Source organism: Artibeus jamaicensis, unplaced genomic scaffold (assembly GCF_021234435.1).
Source record: "Artibeus jamaicensis isolate MK-2021 breed Jamaican fruit bat unplaced genomic scaffold, CSHL_Jam_final contig_685, whole genome shotgun sequence".
NCBI lineage: Eukaryota > Metazoa > Chordata > Mammalia > Chiroptera > Phyllostomidae > Artibeus > Artibeus jamaicensis.
This window is the reverse complement of record NW_026521924.1, coordinates 210,519-229,814: the sequence shown is the minus strand read 5'-3', so window position 1 is coordinate 229,814 and position 19,296 is coordinate 210,519. Positions and strand designations below refer to the sequence as shown.

The following is a 19,296-nucleotide window of genomic DNA, read 5'->3' as shown; positions in this document are numbered from 1 at the left end:
CAACCTCCAGTGCTACAGTGCAGACAGTCATGTCCCCTATTAATTATCAAGTTCTAGTTTCAGAGAACAATGAACTTCATTACTTTTCCTTTCATCTTAAAAAAAAGTTGCAGGAAAACTTCAGAAAAGGAAGAACACACAGTTTGATGAAAATTAAAAGCCAGAGTCTAACTTTAATGAACGGTTGACAAATTAACAACTGCAAACTATATAGAGCACAGTAACATCTTTTCATTTTCATTCAGATCAAGAAAGAGGCAATGAGACAGAATGTGTGGATGCACTAAAAAAAGATAAAGGGCTTTGCACATGGGGGCACTGACAGTGACTTTTGTCCAAATAGACGAGAGGTCATCCACACTAGTCTACAGATTAAAGCAGGGAGATGAACAATTTCTTATAATGTTCTCTCAATTCACCGATTACAATCCCACATCACAAATCCCCTCTCTCGTCCACACTCTTGTACAGAAAAACATGAACACACACGCACGTGTACAAACACAGCTGGAAATCACTAGGGCTAGTTGGGAAGACAAAGAAGCACAGAAACAAAGATTCTTGTGCTTCATTTTTTTTTTTTTGCAAAACGAACAGAGCCCTGACCAGTGTGGCTCATTTGCTTAGGCATCATCCAACAAAGCAAAAGGTCACTGGTTCGATTCCTGGGCAAGGAACATGCCTAGGTTGCTGGCTGGACCCTGGTTGGGGTGCATGCTAGAGGCAACCGTTCAATGTTTCTCTCACACATCAATGTTTCTCTCCCTCTGTTTCTCCCTCCCTTCTCTCCTCTCTAAAATTAAATAAATATTTTTAATGGAAAGAATCATTATTCTCCCTGTACTCGTGCCTTTGGGTAATTCCCTCACACCCAATCCCCAAGACATACGACTAGCTTTAGCAAATAGAACATTAGCAAGTGAAATGCAAGTGAAGGCTTGAGAAATGTTTGGACATTGGGGTGTATCTCTCTTGTTCTTCCTAAGACCTTGAGACCCCATATAAATGAGCCCGAGGATGAGAGACACAGGCCAAATCATCCCCAGCTGATGCTGAATCAACCCCTGGCCATGTGAGTTAGGCCATCCTGGACCATCCAAGCACAGGGCATGAGTGACAACAGCACAAATTCACTGTTTCAGCCTGGTCCACAACATAATGTGAAATAATGACAGTTTCTTTAAGCTTCTAGGTATTAGGGCAGATGGTTATGTAGCCTCAAACTTCTCCTGAAGTTTCTCGGAAATGAAAGAACACAGCTGAATTCAACAAGAATTCACTTAACACTTCCTATTTGTAAAGAACTAGCATACGAGACACTAGAATTTATGAGAAATACAAAGATGAGTGAAATGTGTTTCCTCCAGGAGTTTATAATCTAACAAAAAGGATGATAAGCATACAGATAATTACAATGCAACATACAGGAGCAAACATCATTTCCTCCCACTTCCAAATATGCCTGACATTCACATTGCATTTATTAACTCACTCCTCCAAACAACTTTCCCTGTAACATCTGGGGCCTTTATAAAATCCATCCATTCTATTCAGTGTCCAGACCTAAGCAGTGAAGAAAAAAAATAGAAACTATGAACTTATGACCTGTGTATCCTAACAATTAAAAAATTTTTAAAATTCTATGTGTTAGGGACCACACTATACTATAGACAGATATATTAATTGATTTAGCACACTTTTAAAAGTAAATTTAATTAATAAAATACTACAACTGAAAAAGTAAGACATTTACTTTATATAATCCGATGCCTCAAATATCAAATAGTCTAAGAGGTGAACTATATTATTTTACTAGCAGATACATTTTTAACAAAAAAGAGAAGCACTAAGAAAAGGACTTGATTATGGGAGCTTCACAAAAAATTGCCCAACTGTGTGAAAGTCTTCTAGCTTTAGGATGTGACCTCCATAATGGCAGAGATTTTTCTTTTCCTGCTCTATATTCCTGGTGTCTAGAGCTAAGTCTAATACAAAGGATGCTCTCGATCTCTCAATAAGCATGTGTTTAACGACTGAGGGAGGAGAGAGGGATGGAGGGATGAGTGGGGGAGTGGGGGAATGGGTGGGTGGGTAGATGGATAAATGAAAGAGATAATATGAGGCAAGCTGGGCAAACCATTACAAGGTGAATATTTTCAAACTCACAGTAATACTAGAAATTTCTTTTTACTTTTTATTGTATTTTTTCCATTACCATTTAGTTCCCTTATATCCCTTCCCCTCTACAAATATCACATTGATATCCATGTCCATGAGTCCTTTCTCCTTTTGGCTCAATCCTTCCACCTGCTCACCTCCCCACCGTAGCTGTCATCCTGCTTTCTATCTATGAGTCTGTCTCTATTCTGCTTGTTAGTTAGGTTTATTAGATTCCACATAAGAGTGAAATCTTATTGTATTTGTCTTCCTGTAACTGGCTTATTTTACTTAGCATAATGTTCTCCAGGTCTATCCAAAAGGTAAAATTTTCTCCTTTTTTACAGCCAAGTAGTATCCCATTGTGTAAATGTCCCACAGACGTTTTATCCACCTATCTACTGATGGACAGTTGGGCTGCTCCCATAACTTAGAGACAGTGATTTGGAAGACAAGGTAGAAAAATTATCCAAGAAGTGAAACAAAAAGAAAAAAGAATGTTTTAAAAATGAGGAGAGCTTAAGAAACATTATGGACAACATGACACATAACAACATCTACATCATGGGAATACCAGGAGGAAAGAGTGAGCAAGAGATCTAGAACCTATCTGAAAAAATAATGACCAAAAAGTTCCCTAATCTGGTGAACTAACTACAAGGAATTTCTTTTGTCAACACAGGCAGCAATCCTAGTTTATCAGAACATCAGCATGCCAAAAAGATGCTTACCACCTTTTATCCCTTCTTTGCCAAAAAGCTTCCAAAAGTTTAAAAATAAAGTTTCTTAAAGTTATAAGTATGAAACTCAGGAAGCAGATACTAAGATCCTAAAGATACCACCTGCACGTGGACTGCCTCACTTTTACAATGAAAAACCAACGGGAAAGAACACCGACTTCTAAAATTCCCACTGCAGATAATCCCCACTTGGACGAACACCTAGAAATTCAATGTGTTATCTTCATGCAGCTAGATGAGCTCTAAAGACAACACTTTGTGTGTTTAAGATGGCTACATCTAAACAATAACAGTATGTGTGACTGTTCTGCAGTCAGAATTTTGAACCAGCAAATGTCCAAACAGTTGCTGGTAAGGATAGAAGGAACCCATGGTAGAAATCCAAAATCTGGGCAAAATTGTTAACCATAAATGAAATTCTAACCTTCAACCACCCTCAGGTTCAATTTTTGTATAATCTTTGTACCAAAAATCTAGATTAACTGATTCTAAAAGAGGCACAGTCCACAAAAAAAAAGTTGTCTCTCCAACGCTTTGAGTGTAGGTTATCTAGAAATCAGTGGATTCAGTGCCCTGGGCAGCAGGAATCAGGAGGACCACAAAAATGGCCCAAAACAAGCCTGCTAATAAGCAATAGCCCCAGTTCCCAATGCTGCCTCCAAGTCAATTATACTCCCCAACACAAATCTTCCATATGAAACAGAAAACTGCAGACAGCAGGAACAAAATATTTTATAAGTTCCCACAATAGTCCAGAGACGAAAGTTCAGCTGACTGATTCTATCATAAAAAGGGAATTAAGTTAGTTGATAATGCCTCTCCATGAAATTTAAACTCAGAAAATCTTAAGCCAATAAAGAATTCCATGTTCATTTCACTATTATTTCTTATTAGTCAAAACATTCTGAAAGAGTAAAAAAATTTTCTTCCATCAATAGTAGCCTATGTTTTCTATTCCCCAGAAATGGAACATTAAGCACCAGCACAATTTAAACTAAAATCATTTGCATTAGAATCTAATCATCATATAGATTTAAATATGTTTCATCCTCCAATTCGACAAACATTGCTTACTGAGTATAAGGAAAAAAATCCATATAATTAGTGACTGAAAAAAATAACTTTAATTCAACTTGTAGAAATAGCTCACTGATTTTCCAGGATGTCTCTCCAGTCACAGATTCCACACATGAGCAGCCTGCTCCCTGCTCTCCTAGCCCTGTGCCAAGCCACAGCTGACGGCAATGATAACTAAAAGCAAGTCGGGCACTGGAGTAACCAAATTATATGTTTTCCACAAGAAAGAAACCCTATATATTAGAAACTGAGAAGATAACCAGTGCTGGAGGGGTGCAAACACAGAGCACTGTCAGGGCTGCGGGCACCACTTTGCAGTGGCTCTGGACTGACACCGCAGAGTCAGCGCTCCCTTCTGTCACGCCATCTGTCAGTCTCTGGAGACTTTGCTGCAGTCCAAACTCTGTGATTTATTTTGAAGCACAGAGCTTAAGGAATTATCTGGAGGTTAGACAACATTCCCTTCGAGCTTCTTAAACATCATTGATAAAACCCTAGAACAGAGAAACCAAAATGTGTACAGAGCAACAGCAAACCGGTGCATAAAGGATGGGAGAGAGGGTGTGGCCAAAGAATCTGGGGATTCCTCATTACAGAAAAAAATCATTCAGAATAAAACATTTATAAAAAGCCAGGCCAAAAGGTACATGAGAAGGGCATTTAGTAGCCACTTTATAAGCCACCATGATCACAAAGCAGTCAGTGCAATACTGAAGCTATGCAAAGGGGGAACCAATAGCAAGGGCTTTTGAACGCATGATCCCAGGGCCCAGAGGAGCTGGATTTAACACAACATTAAGTGCCAAGTCCGAGAGAGATCGCAGTTCAATGCCAATTCAGCTAGGATGAAAACACTTTGGGGCAGCATTCTAAGAGATGATAAAACAATAAACCCAAAAGAGAAGAGATGTTAACACAGACACAGAGGAGCCGGCAGCACATGTCAAGAGACCAGGATGTGGACTTTGATATAACAGAGGTCTAACAAGGAAACAGAAGCTACTCCAGTGTTTAAGTCCCAGATGCTTTAATACAGGGAATTCGGTCTTTCGGTTGAAGGAAGACAGGGTAAGCCATCTGGATGGTGAGGCTGCCCACAAAGTGACAATGGCAGGAAACCAGCATTCACCCCTTGGCAAGAGGGATAAAGGGACTAGGAAGTGTTCGGGAGATGAGAGCTGTGCCACCAGTCAGAACTGCTCAAAGAACGGGCCATGTGGATGCAGCAGGAGACCAGTGGGGCAGGGTCCAGTTTCTCCCCCCGTCTCCCACAGTGAGTCTCACAGGAGCCCAGCGAAGGGCAGGCCATAGGGCCAGTTCCCGACTATTCAGGGCAGAGCAGGAGAAGGGGAAGAAATGATCTGAGCCCAAGACTGTTCTACCTTTCCTCAGCTCTTTTAGCCCAGCACTCGAATTTTAAAGTGCACGAACGTCACCCGGGACTCTTACTACAATGCAGATCTGACTAGGAAGTCTGCAGTGGGGCCTGAGAGCTCGCATTTCTAACCCGCTCCCAGATGATGCTCGTGCTTCTGGTCCAGGAGCCACTCTACAGACAGCAAAGGTCTAACTGACCTAAATGAATGAATGGACTATACACAAAAGGATCCAACCATATTCTTTTCAAGAATAAAAATACACAAGTGTATTTCAAACAGGAATGAGAAAAACAAGATGGAAGGTATAGGTGATAGCATTACTAGGGCAAGATTACTGCCTACACAACACTCTGTGCTACTTTCCCACCTGGCTCATCAGATTTGTATGGTTCAAGGTTGCTATGGGCTGAAATGGTCCCCCGAAAATTCACATGTTGAAGCCCTACCCAGTACATCAGAATGTGGCCATACTTGAAGAAAGGACCTTTGAAGATGTAATTAAGTTAAAATGAAGCCCTTAAGGTGAGCCCTAATCCAATCTGACTGGTGTCCTGATAAGATGAAAAGACTAAGACCCAGAGAGGCAGGCCAGGGTATAGCAGGCACACAGAGAAAAGGCCATGTGAGGACACACGGACAGAGAAGTGGCCATCCACAAGCCCAGAAGAGAACCCTTAGGAGAACCCACCCCTAAAGATACCTTGATCTTGATTTCTAGCCTCCAGAACCGTGAACAAATAAAGTTCTGCAGTTTAAACCACACTGTCTGTAGTATTCCATTATGCTAGCCCTACAATTGAATAAAGATTTTTGTTTTAGTTTCTTGACACTACTTTAATCCAGCAAATTTTCACTGTACTCCTGCTAGGCGAGAAGCAGAATTCTAGAAGTAGGTGTACAAAATGATAGAACCAGTTCTTGCCTAGATCCTGCTCCTGTTTAGGGGAAAACACCAAGACCACCAAACTCAGATGATGATGATGAATACTATGATAGAAGTAAAACCAAATGCTATAAAAGCCAGAGGAAAATGAAATCATTCTACCTGGGAAGTGGGAGAGACAAGTGATAAGAGAGAGCTTCAATGTAGATTCCGACAGGCACAGAAAAGGGAAGTATCTCGAATGATACAAAAACACAGGCAAAAGCCCAAAGACACCAAAAAGCCTAATGCCCAGGTTCATGCAGGGACCAGTGAGACATCTGGCAAGGCAGGGAGGAGATGCAGAGGTATGGGGTACAGAGAACTGTGTGACAGAACATGTGAAACTGAGGGGGACATCAGTGCCTTTGAAAGGCCAGGCAACAAAGTTTGGACTGTAATTTATAGAAAATGAAGATTAATGAAGATTAATGAAAAATGTAGATTAAGGGCAAGAGAGTACACTGTAGAAGATAATAAAACTTATTTTCTAACTGCCTCTTGAAGATACACACTTCTCACTGTCATCAGCTACTTTCCAAATAACTCCAAGCACTTTATTATCTCTTACCCAGTTAACCCGGATGTGAGGAAGAGGTTGCCACCTGCCCTGATTTCCGAGCTGGGAACTGGAGTGTGTAACAGCTGAGGATCAGCAGCACAACCCAGGGAGTCAAAGAGGCAACTTCGAAGCCTAAGATCCAAGTTCCACAGAACAAAGCCGGGAGCTCCATCCTTGTCACCATGGTGCCACCAGCTCGGCCAAGGACAGCCAGTGCCTTTTGTCAGAGCATGTGTCTACTCAGCAGCCTTTCACCCTCCCTCCACCCTCATCCAACATGACCTTGGATTTCAGTCCTGCAGAGCACGCAAAGCCACAGCTTAGATTATAAAATGAAGAGAACGAAGTTACTCCTTGGCTTTTGAGAACTCCAAGAGCTAGGATCAGGTGATTTCCTGGGAAATTTAGGGACTTTCAACAGAAATTCTTAAAGATAACTTAAAGTTATCTCTGCCTTACACACCAACTTAAGACTCCAACCCCTGCATGAGATGGGCTCTGGTATATTCCTGAAGCAACTGCTCAAGATGTATGCTGACAAACTAATGAACTCTTGTAACTGAGACAGAAAATAAAGCACACATCATAGACAACTTAACAATGACAAAGAAGATCGCTCTGATGACTGAGCGATCCTCAGTCCTCTCTTAACTTTCTTTAGTCCTCTCTTAACTTACAAGTCTCTGCTGAAACAACTTGTTGATAAAGTTAGGCAATAATACAAAATAATATTAAATGTAAATTGTAATTATAATTTACAAATTGAAATGTATATTTCAACTAAAGATAAATTTTTTAAATAAATATGTTAAGCTATTTTAAAAAATAATAATAAAGTTGGGCAAGAAGAAGTAACAGTCAGGTTCTTACTGTGCCAAAAAAAACACCAAACTGGTCCTTGTACCACCCTTCAATCTTCTTGAGATTTACTCTCTTCCCATCTTCTCTACTAAGGTCTCTCCTTGGATGTTTAGAATTTGGGGCTTGGAAGGGATAATAATTAACAAACTGGCAGAGTGAACAGCCTGGTCCTGATAAGAAGCTAATCCTGGAAACAAACTGCGTCATTGGGCCTGTCTCTACAAAATGGGCCAATGAAGTAAAAGAGCAAGTTCCCAGAATTGAAAAGATTGATATTTTAACATGAGCCTGTACAGAGTAAACCACTGAGCCCAAAGTAGGCTCATCCATTTGCACACTTGCCACTGCCTTATTATGGGCAAAATACACTTCTTTCCTTCTTGATTTTGAGTTCAGCCAAGTGATTTGCTATGGGACGCTAGCGGGCACGGTAGAAGCAGAAGCTTGAAACGTGCTTGCATGAGGCCTCTCCACTTGCACCGGGCCCAGACTGCGAGAAGAGCACGCTCCAGACAACTAGCTGGTTAGAAAATGAGACTCCTGTGCAGCCAACCTGGAGCCCACCCACACACGGCCTGGATCCCAACCTAGCCGAATCGACTTGAGCAGCTGACCCCAGCCAATCTGCACTAGCGTAAGAAAAATAAACGTTGTTTTAGGCCACTGGGTTGGAGTGGGTTCTATACAGCAGCATTGGAACAACAGCTGACTGAGGGGTCAGATGGCAGAAACACGGAAACGGATTACACAGACCACACAGATACAAACTCACCCAGCATAACAGTCTCTTTCCTCACCAACTTCCAAAGAATGTTTTCAAAAGCATTTGAGTAGCCCTCTTAGCCACCTTAGCCCTTAGCCTTCCAGTGAGAGATGGAGAAAGCCTTCATCAAATGCGAGCAGAAAACAGCTATGGGTTGAAAGCACAAACACCAGCAGAGAAATCTAACATGGGCTTGCAAGGTCAAAAGAAAGGAATAACTTGAAATACCATTAGCCTTTCTCATAACCTTTGTCACCTAGCACATATCACATTTCCATGTTTCTCATATGAAAATATAAAAAAATAAAAATAATAAGGTTTATGAGAAATAGAATTGGAATAGAAGAATCCTAGCTTCAGGGCCCAGAATTACCGTATGAAAAGAGAAAAGGTGGAGGGGTTCAGCACAGTGGCACTCAGTGTGCAGGTCTCTGCGGAAACGCCACAGCGCACCTGCCGCCGTGACAAGGAGAGGCACCAAGCAGAGGCGGCGAGGCTGGGGTCCCCCAGCGCACTGCCACGGAGCCTCCTGTGCTAGCAGGCACTGTGTACACTAATGACTTTCAAATAGCTATCTGAGTTCTCTGTTCCTTAAATAGAGCAGATTTAAGCCCTCTCTCTTTGGCAAATTTACTCAGGAAAGTGAACATTGTGTCATGAAAGGTCAAACAACTTGGCTTCATAAGCCTGGGGCCACAGCACCACGTGGTACAGCTGATACAACTTTAAAAAAATGAAAAAAGTCACTCTGGTGGGCTTATTCCACACCTGACTATCCTAAAACGCAAGTCAGGTCTTTGTTCAGTAACCTGCACAAAAATCTCTCAACCAAGGAAATGCTGAGGAAGTACCACAAAGTAATACATTATCATCATAATCGGGAGGACAGAAAAGAAAGTCTAGGGCCCACACAATCCACAGCACAACCTCTGACTTCATGAGCAGTCTTTTTAACCCTCAGAGCAGACTGAGCTACCAAAATGGTACAACAAGCATAATTGGTAGGAACAAAATAGAGAAGCCAGAGAACTTACATGCACAACCCACGGACAGACGTGAACTAAGCCGGGGGTGGGGCAGGGGGAGACATTGCCGGAGGCTAAGGGGGTTACCAGATGGAGGGGAGCAAAGGGAAAAAATTGGGATAACTGTAACAACATAATCAATAAAGTATACTTTAAAAAATAGGGCTTTGCATAACACGACACTGACCACACTCCCCAAGAGAGTGGGCGGAAGCAGAGCACAACAGCTAAGCCAGGCCTTCAATAGTTTAACCCCCTAAATGGTAACTGGGTGCCCCATTTGCATGTGAAGGGGATCCGGATTAGGGTTTCTGCTCAAATTAGAGATGCAGCTAAACCTCATCTACCAGCCTTGTCCATATTAGAGGGGGATTTTAATCCGTTTACCTCGCCAAACCTCACAAACAAGCCTGGGATTCAACAGCCTGTGATCAGTCTCTCATGCATCAACTCAGACAGACTCTATCAAAGTAGAAAACTAAATTCTGAATCTCGAATCTGGTGCTGCTGTCCCTCAACAGATGACACAGGTTTCTGATCAACTCAGCAATAAATGGGAACACAAAGAAAGGTGTATTTTGAAGTGCAGAGTAGGATAAGTTGTGTCCTTTCACAACAAGTCTGCCCAAAATGCAGACCACCAGTGCCTAGCCCTTGACATACTGAAAAAATTCCAATAAGAAATTACCAGTTTAGCCCTGGCTGGTGTAGCTCAGTGGATTGAGCATGGGCCTGCGAACCGAAAGATTGCAGTTCGATTCCCCATCAGGGCACATGCGTGGGTTGCAGGCCAGTTCCCAGCAGGGGCCAGTTCCCAGCAGGGGATGCACTAGAAGCAACCATACATTGAGGTTTCTCTCCCTCTCTCCTTCCCTTCCCTTCTAAAGATAAATAAATAAAATTTTTTAAAAAGAAATTAACCACTTTAGAAATATCTGAAATCTAGTCACACTATGCACACATATTTTACAACACTGCCATGGGAAGTTTTTTCTTTTCCATTTAACATAATCACTTAACACTAAGTTTAACAAAAGCAGAAAGGCAAAGAAAGTACATTTCCTTGAATATTAAGTGGAATTTAATATGTGCTGAGTCAAAAATGGAAAAACTCCAGGTGACAGCCAACCCCTAGGTATCAACACCACCTCTGTGTGTTAAAACACACATAGCTTTAATATCTAAGAGCTCTCTTTCCCATTTCCTAAAAATCAAACCAGAACCCCAGTACCCCAGGAGTCCTAGTCAGCTCCATGACCTCACCTTAAGCAAGGCACACAATAGCCATATTTGAAGGATAAATAAAAAGTTTCACCTATTTAAACCAGCAAAATAAAATGAAAACAACCTTTTTGTAGTCCTTACTTTCAAAATATTTTGGGTTTCATTCCATTTATTTGTCCATTCTTTGGTCAATTCTTGAACCTAAAAGGAAAAAGACACATTTGTGATTGTTCCATAAAAATATTATTGTGATTTTCTCCTAGGGAGTTTCTAAATCTTACAGCTTTATGAAACAATGTACTACAATTTTTTAAATAGATAGACAACTATGCCTGAAAAAACCATCGCCAAATATAAATCAAACAGCTGATCTCACCCCACCTCCTACATTATGGCAAAGGCAAGAACAGAAAACAGTGTGTCAAGTTGCCTAGATTTTTGCATCTTTTTCATGGTATATTTAAATAAAAGCTGCTCCCTTGGATATTAACCAAAATTACAAGTTCAAGAATGACAATGTCCTGTTAAGTGTATTAATTTTCCTGATTCTACTCTAGTTCCTAAAAAATAATTATTTATTTTTCTTTCTCATTACATATGTAATTAAATCACCTAGAATGCTGCAATTTTCTTTAAGGAGATAATCTGCTTTTGTAGCTAATTAATAAGGCTTATAAATCTCATTCTATCTTTAAAAGGTAAGGGGACTCTTTGACTCCCTTAGTAAAAGCAAAATCTTTTGATACAAATCGGCTTCTTTCCAGTCTGCTGAACTTAGGGGAGAAAATGTCCCCAGCTGTTGAGCATAGTACAACTGGAAGTTACATCTCGAAGTTAATAAAAACATCCTGCTACTTCCATAAATCTTTTAAAACAATCCTAGTGAGTAATTCATTAAAAAGCAAAAAGTGATTCCTTCGAAGAAGTAGAAAAAAATGAATGAAAGCTGTATCTACGAAAGAGTATATATACCATGGCTACAAGAGAGACTCGTGAGAGGCAAAGTGGGGGCGCACATGCTCCCCAAGCCTTTTCCCCTCTTGACGCTAGCTCTCCCACCACTTCCCCACCCCCAGGAGCGGACCCTGCCCCACGGACACTTACTGGTCTTCCCTCTGATAAGCCATCTTACTGAGCCAGGACAAAATGAACACATGGAGTACCTGTGTTAGTACTCTCACTGCCTAAAGGAAGATACTTGCCCCACTTAGTATTAAGTATAGTAAAGGGTTAGGGCACTCACTCTGCAACCTTCCTGAAAGTGTTTGTACCTGACAAGAAATGGAGGAACTGGACTGACCATTCATCCCAGAGGAACACCAAATTTCTCTCACTTAAACTGAATGGGTCATTTTCTTTTATTCCCCATTTCCCTCTAATAGGACTGTACAACTTCTAAGCCAAAATAATGCCTTTTCTTTTTTATGAGTAATGTCAAAAATCTCTCATCTTTCTTATTAAAAAAAAAAAAACACCACCACCATGGCTGAGCCTCTCTAACTGTTTTTGCTTGTTTTTAATGGTTTGGTAAGATTGGCCTGATCAACCTGGAACCAGCCATACACTCCAGTCTTTCAGCTCTTAAGTGAGGCCAACCCCACGCACTGCAAGGACAGCAGGAAATGCCACATGGCTCTCCAGGCTTTTATTTTGGAAAAGCTTCCAAAGAGGAAATATTCTTATACCTTCTCTTCCTACAAAAGGGGAGAGATTGGTGTGTTGAATTTACTAATTCATAGTAATCAGTTAACAGATTCTCATAAGCAATTTATATGAGAAACACAAAGTATTCAACAGTAAATGTTTCTGTGTTCACTAACACATATGTTCTCCCTGAATAACATAAGCCAGTCAATCCTTTTCCAATTCAATCAAATAAGTCCAGCTTTAACCAAACTGTAATTATGCCTTGGGTTTATTTTACTGTTGAATTTAAAGCAAATAATCTTAATTTATAAAATCAAGAACAATGCAAATACTTTCCACTAACAATGTGATCAGATAATAAAAATTTATAGCCAACAAGTGGCAAACAATTTTCAAAGGTCAACAAAAAATTGGTGAAAATTCAGAAAATGTTATGAACAAGACAGGCAGTCATTTCTGTCACAGCATGTACCATGAATTCAAATTAAAATGCTTATTGATTTCTATTAACTTACTAGGTATGCCTGAAAACTATTATTAAGAAATAATTTAAGACTATATCTAAACATCTCAAAGCACTCAAAATTAGAATCTGAAGTACTAAATGTAAATTTCATGAGAAAAATAGGAATTAAGAAACTAATATTTTTACTAATGCAACTAACATCAAATTATCCAACATAATTATCCAGGGAAGTGTCAACAAGTCCCTAACACAACTCAATTTACATTTGCAATATCGTGTATGTTTGAAAGGGCTTCACCAATAAAATACAGGGGGGTTTTTTCAGTCTGTTTTAACCATTCAGCACAGTGAACATAATCCTACCCCAAAATATTCTTAATGCCCACTTATCTCTTCAAACAGAGTTACTGAAAAAAAAATACTGTAGAGCCAGGTCAGCCATGAAGCCGGTTTTCAAAAAGCACCAGCACACAAACACTGGCTTCGGCCCACAGCGGCTCCAAAGGCAGACTCTCCTTGTGGTCACTCTGCTGCCACTCGCTCCCCCAACCTCAAATCTCATCTACCAAGAGTGTTCCACAATCCCCAAGTGCTGCACTCCCCCCGGAAAGCAGAGGAAAAGAATGACAAAAACTCAATGGTGAGCATGCTTAGCTATGGTTAAGCTCTGGGGACCACTCCGGTTTCAGGAATGTGGAACACAGCTGACTTCGACCCAGGACTCCTGTCTACTCTGACGCCGGAGAGGCCTGTTTCATCAGCACCAGCTTTCATCAGCAAGTGGATTTCAACTGCACTTGATCGTCATGTGCCAGACAGGCCCCATTTATTCAGTCATAGATTGTGATGAGATACATAAAAAGTCAGTTATTGTGGTTCTTTAAAAATTATCAGAGGTGGGGGCAAGGAAGGAAGTGTTAAGAGTAATGAAAAAAGTAAATGAGTCTCAAATGGCAAGAACTAAAAAGCATATAGTTAAAATAATAGTGAAAGTTATGATTTTAAAATAACAAGGAACCAAGCTATCACTTACTCTTGCTTCATTCTGCTGAAGTTTTTCCTCCATACTTAAGGCTGTGGGCGAGTCTAAAAGGGCGATCTATAATTTAAATCATAAAAGAGACGCAATTAGTAAACAGCAATAACCTAGAGGAAGGATTGCTCCATGACACAGTAAATTACCAAAAGCTGTCAAGTAAACTGTTAAATACAGGTTTCACACCCCTAAAAAGTGTCAGTCACTCCACTAAGTCTTTACTCCATGGGCTACATATCTCATAATATTCAAAACCAAATGTGAGAAATGTTGCATTTCTCACAATGCAAACCAGCAAAGTGAGAAAAAGATAAATGTAATACAACTGACATTTATTTTATAAAAATCTAGCATGATCTACATATCTAGATCCTAAAGGACTGGTCCGTTTTGAATGTGCACAAACTGCAAAATTCAAAATGTGAAAACCTTAAGTCTTGCCCAATCACAGGCTTCAGAAATCCATCCATACTGACACATGTGAAGAAAAGTCATGTATTTGCATTGCTGGGTGATAGTCTATCTGTGGTATAGCTACACCACAATCTATTTATCCATTTCCTTATCCATGTTACAAAGGTATAATGATTGACATAGAATGATGAACACTAAAATCAGGTTAGAACTCGGAGGGACAAGCAGATAGAGACAAGAGTGGCGTGTGGATGCAGGCAGGGGGCAGAGGGGCTTTGACTGACAGGCAGGACACAGCGACCTTTCTGATTCCATAAGAAAAACAAAAGGGAGTCTTGCTCCAGCCCATCCCACAGGCAACCACCTTTATCCAATTTGCTATGTAAACTTGCAATTATTCTCATCATATATAAGCATGTTTTTGTTGTTTTTTAAACATAAACAACATGAACACTATTCTAAATATTGCCTTTTCACTAAACAACATATCTTGGGGGAAATTCAGTACAAATAAAACTGCTTCATTTTTTTGAAAATTCCAATTCCACTTAGAGTGGAATTGTATGGATAGTCTCTAATTTATATCAGTGCTTTCCTTTCAATGGAAATACAGCCTTTTCTAATCTTCTGCTCTACCAGCAACGCTACAATGACTATTCCTATATTAGTTGCCTACACTACACATGGTTGTGTCAACAGAATAATTTCCTAGGAGGAAATTTGTGAATCATCTATATGCATGATTTTTTAATAGCTAAGTTGCCCTGCCCAGAGGCTGAGCATGTTTTTCATTACTATGTACTTCTCAATTTCTACTCAAACAAATATAATACCCATGAGGTGGTCTTATTAGGCTCAGTTAAACTTCCAGACTAACAAGACTACAAGGGCCACACTTGACATCTGTCTGCTCAGCAAACTGCAGAGCTACAGCAGGGAAGGATGGTGTGCTCTCCACAGCAGTCCTCACAGCTCTCCAGGAGTATTCCCTCTGCCTTCTTCAGGGGTGGAGGTTCACACAGGCATTTGTGGGGCCCACCTCGACTTACAGTCCCATGCCCATGGGAACCAACATCTCTTATAATAATGTCCCAGGTACATCCTTCAGGATCCCCGCAAGGACACACCTATTACAAGATTCGCTGCACTCAGGGAAACCCAAAACTGTGGCTTCACAGCAGCACATTTATAGCTTATACAGAATTCATCCTAATCCAGATGCCATTCACCAATTAGAGGGTAATTTTATTATTAGAAATGTTGCTTGGTTATACAGCTGACATCTCATTGTTATCCAGTTTATAGAGAATAAAACCAGCAAGTTAACTCATGATCAAATTCATCCCTAGTAGAAGAAAAGGAGCTTTATTAACATATTAGTTCAATACATCACTGTGCCTAGCATGTCATCTTACACATAAATGGTACTCAATAAATATTTTTCACTGAAGAAATGCAAGTGGTAGGTATTACAATGACCACATCATTATATATGATTGCAACTTTCAAAACAATTAGCAACCCCCCGATATTTCTAGTATTCATCTGCCACTGTACGTAGTTATTGCAATATTACTGACTATATTCCCTGGGCTCTACTTCACATCCCCGTGACTATTTTGTAACTACCAATTTGTAGCTCTTAATCCCTTCACCTTTTTCATCCACCTCTCCCAACCCCATCTTCTCTGGTAAACCACCAGTTTGTTCTCTATACCTATGAATCTGATTCTGTTTCAATTGTTTATCTCGCTCTTTACATTCCACATAAATGTGAAATCATATGGTATTTTTCTCTGACTTCTTTCACTTAGCTTAATACCCTCTAAGTCCATCCATACTGTCACAAATGGTAAATTCTCATTCTTCTTTATGAACATTCCATATTCCACTGTATACATGTACCACAACTTTTTTATCCACTCGTCTATTGCGCTGCTTCCATATATTGGCCACTGTAAATAACTCTGCAATAAACATAGGGGTGCAAGTATTCTTTGGCATTAGTGTTTCTTGTTGCCTTGTATATATAACCAGAAGTGGGACTGCTGGGTCATACGGCAGTTCCATTTTTAATTCTTTGAAGAACCTCCATTCTATTTTCCTCAGTAGCTAAACCAATCTGCACCAACACTTATTGTTACCAACACTTGCTGTTTGTTGATTTATTGATGTTAGCCATTCTGACAGGTGTGAGGTGGTATCTCATTGAGGTTTTAATCTGAATTTCTCAGATAGTTTTTGAGCATTTTTATATGTCTACTGGCCACCTACATGTCCTCTTCGGAGAAACATCTATTTCCTGCAGTTCTGTTGTTCTTTTTACTTTATGAAAGCTGACGTCGTATCGGATTTTTATTGGGAATTGCACTCTTTGTTGTGATAAAGTGCTTATATTAGGCTCAAATAATGCTGTCTTTGCACTGCTTTCTTTCCCTTTGAATTAGCAGGCAGACTTCTGCCTATCCTTACAAACATTGTATCACTGAGCTTTCTTGTGTGACCCTCTCTAAGAGTTGTCTAGTTGTCTACCTTAAAAGTTTACACATAGTGGTATTTCTATTATCTAGTATTTAAAGTTTATCTGTGACTCAAGCTATAAAAGTGAGGAATTCATCCTGCTTCCATGCTCTCTCATTGTGTTCTTCACTTTCTGACTTTTGTTGCTCATTTCCTTTCCATAATGTTTAATTTTCTTATTATCTCCAGATATATTCAAGAAAAAGTAAAGCGACATTTTCTCTCAGCCAAATTCAAAGCAGAAGTCTGAAAATACGTTTTAAATATACTAAAAGAGAACACCCGAAAAAACTAGATAGCCAGCCCTGTCAGGTGTGGCTCAGCTGATTAGGGCATCATCCCACAGACAGAAAGGTTTCCGGTTCAATTCCCAGTCAGGGCATGTACCCAGGTTGCAGGTTCAATCCCTGCCTAGGGCACATGCAAGAGTCAACCAACTGATGTCTGTTTGTCTGTCTGTTTCTCTCTAAAAGCAATGAAAAAAATGTCTGCAGGTGAGGATTTTAAAAAACACACAATATCCCAATGCTCGATTTCATTAACCATCTGAGAAGTACAAGCTAAATCATTCAGTGACATCACTATTCATCCATCAGAATGGTTACAGTAAAAAGTGGACAATGTCCAGTGTTAACACCTACAGGGACTATAACTGGCCCTTTCATATACTGATGGTGGAGGATAAATTGGTATAACCACTTTTAAAAATTGTTTGACAATATCTACTGAAACTGGACATATGTACACCTTCTAACCCACCAATTCCACTCTTAGGTATAAACCTAACAGAAATGCACCTGCAAGTTCACTAAAAGAGAGAAGAAAATCCACAACAGCACTAATAGCACCAGAAAAGAAACTCCCAAATGCCCGTCAAAGAAAGAACAAATGAGTTGGGACACAATACAGAGATGAAAATAAACAGGTTTATAATTAAATGCACCAACACAGATGAATCTCACAAATATAACACTGAGTGAAAGAAGTGAGGTTAAAAGGGTATATACTACATGATTCTACTTATATAAAGAAAAAAATAGGCAAAATGAAAAACTAATCTATGCCCTTAAAAGCCAGGATACTGGTTATCCTTAAGAAGGGTGGGTAGTACCTGGAAAGGGACATTTTGAGGGACTTCCAGGGTTCTGATAATGTTCTGTTTTCAGATGTGGATATAGGTTAGATGGGTGAATTCACCTTGTGAAAATTCAGTGATTTGTATACTTATGTAATTTTTGTACATATGTAATATTTCAGTAGAGTTCATAAATATATAAACAACTACAATATCTATATATCTATATCAGTATAAAAGTAAATCCAATACATGTCAAATTATTTTGTTTTAGTTAAATTGTGCTTTTGAAACTCTATGCCCATGATATTTTGCATTGACAAATTAATAAAATTATTAAAAGTAGAAGTTTTTTTTTATTTTTTCATTTTTATTTAGCTGTACCAAAATAAGCACAAAAATAGAACTTTGGTTTGAGTAACATTCTCAATGAATCATGGCAGCATTTGGAATAAAAGATTGTGGAAATAGATCAATGTCATCAGAAAAATTTAAATAGAACTTTTTAATGGGCACTTATGAACACCTGCTTCTTTTATTGAGCATCACAAATTTAATTAATTGAGAATAAGCCTGTATTCTCTCACAATTTATAGTTTCATAATGTGATAAATTAAGCTGGACTCCCAATTTTATTGTACTGTATTAAATTTATCAAAGAATTTTTATCTTCAGTGTGTTCTAAAATAGACTTAACTATCTTTTCCATCCTCAACCCCAAAACTACAGCAACAGAATTACTCCTTTAAATACAATAGTAGTCTTTGGTCAGGAAAGAAACAAAATAAAAGACCACAGAGTATAAGGTAACTGGCATGCACAGTCCCTCAGAAGAGATTCCCTGACAGAATTTGTAAAAGTTTCAGTAAATGAGAGGTTTTTCTGTCCATGTGATAAGGCTCCTTTCAAAAATCTGCTCAGTTTTTTTAAAGCTATTTATTTAAATGAACCCTTCTTTTTTCAAAGATTTTATTTATTTATCTCTGGAGGGGAAGGAGAGAGGGAGAGAAACATTGATGTACGGTTGCCTCTAATGTGTCCCCTGCTGGGATCTGACCTGTAACCCAGGCATGTGCCCTGACTGGGAATCAAACCCTGATTCTCTGGTTCCCAGACCTGTGCTCAATCCACTGAGGTACACACTAGCCAGGGGAAAAATCTCCTCAGTTTAATTTAAAAAGCTGATCTTTATTTTCCTTCATTCTCTTAACTTAGCAAAACATTAAATAAAGAAGATGTACAAGAACTTTCCAAATACTTTCCTTCAGATATAGCAATTTCAGTGATGCCATAAAATCATGCTTCCGTGTTTACTTCAGATAAATAATGTTTTAAAAACACTGCAAGAGAGATCCCAATAGCAAGGTGTATCAATAAAAATGACTATTGGAGTTCATGCCATAAGTTACATAAGCCCGACAGCATCAT

At 39.5% G+C, this 19,296-nt stretch overlaps 1 protein-coding gene across 6 annotated transcripts in view; it reads right to left on the bottom strand.

The window, feature by feature from the left end:
* Positions 1–19,296, bottom strand: part of KIF16B (kinesin family member 16B) — a 317,135-nt gene that overhangs the window by 231,229 nt on the left and 66,610 nt on the right. For all 6 annotated transcript variants that reach the window (XR_008392618.1, XM_053671040.1, XM_053671038.1 and 3 more), the window contains 2 exons: positions 13,857–13,922; positions 10,852–10,911 (listed from right to left, as the gene is read on the bottom strand). Coding sequence is in view for 5 of the 6 variants with exons in the window: in XM_053671040.1 (XP_053527015.1) it covers positions 10,852–10,911; positions 13,857–13,922 (126 nt within the window). In the remaining variant the exon portion in view is untranslated. The remainder of the gene's footprint in view (positions 1–10,851; positions 10,912–13,856; positions 13,923–19,296) is intronic.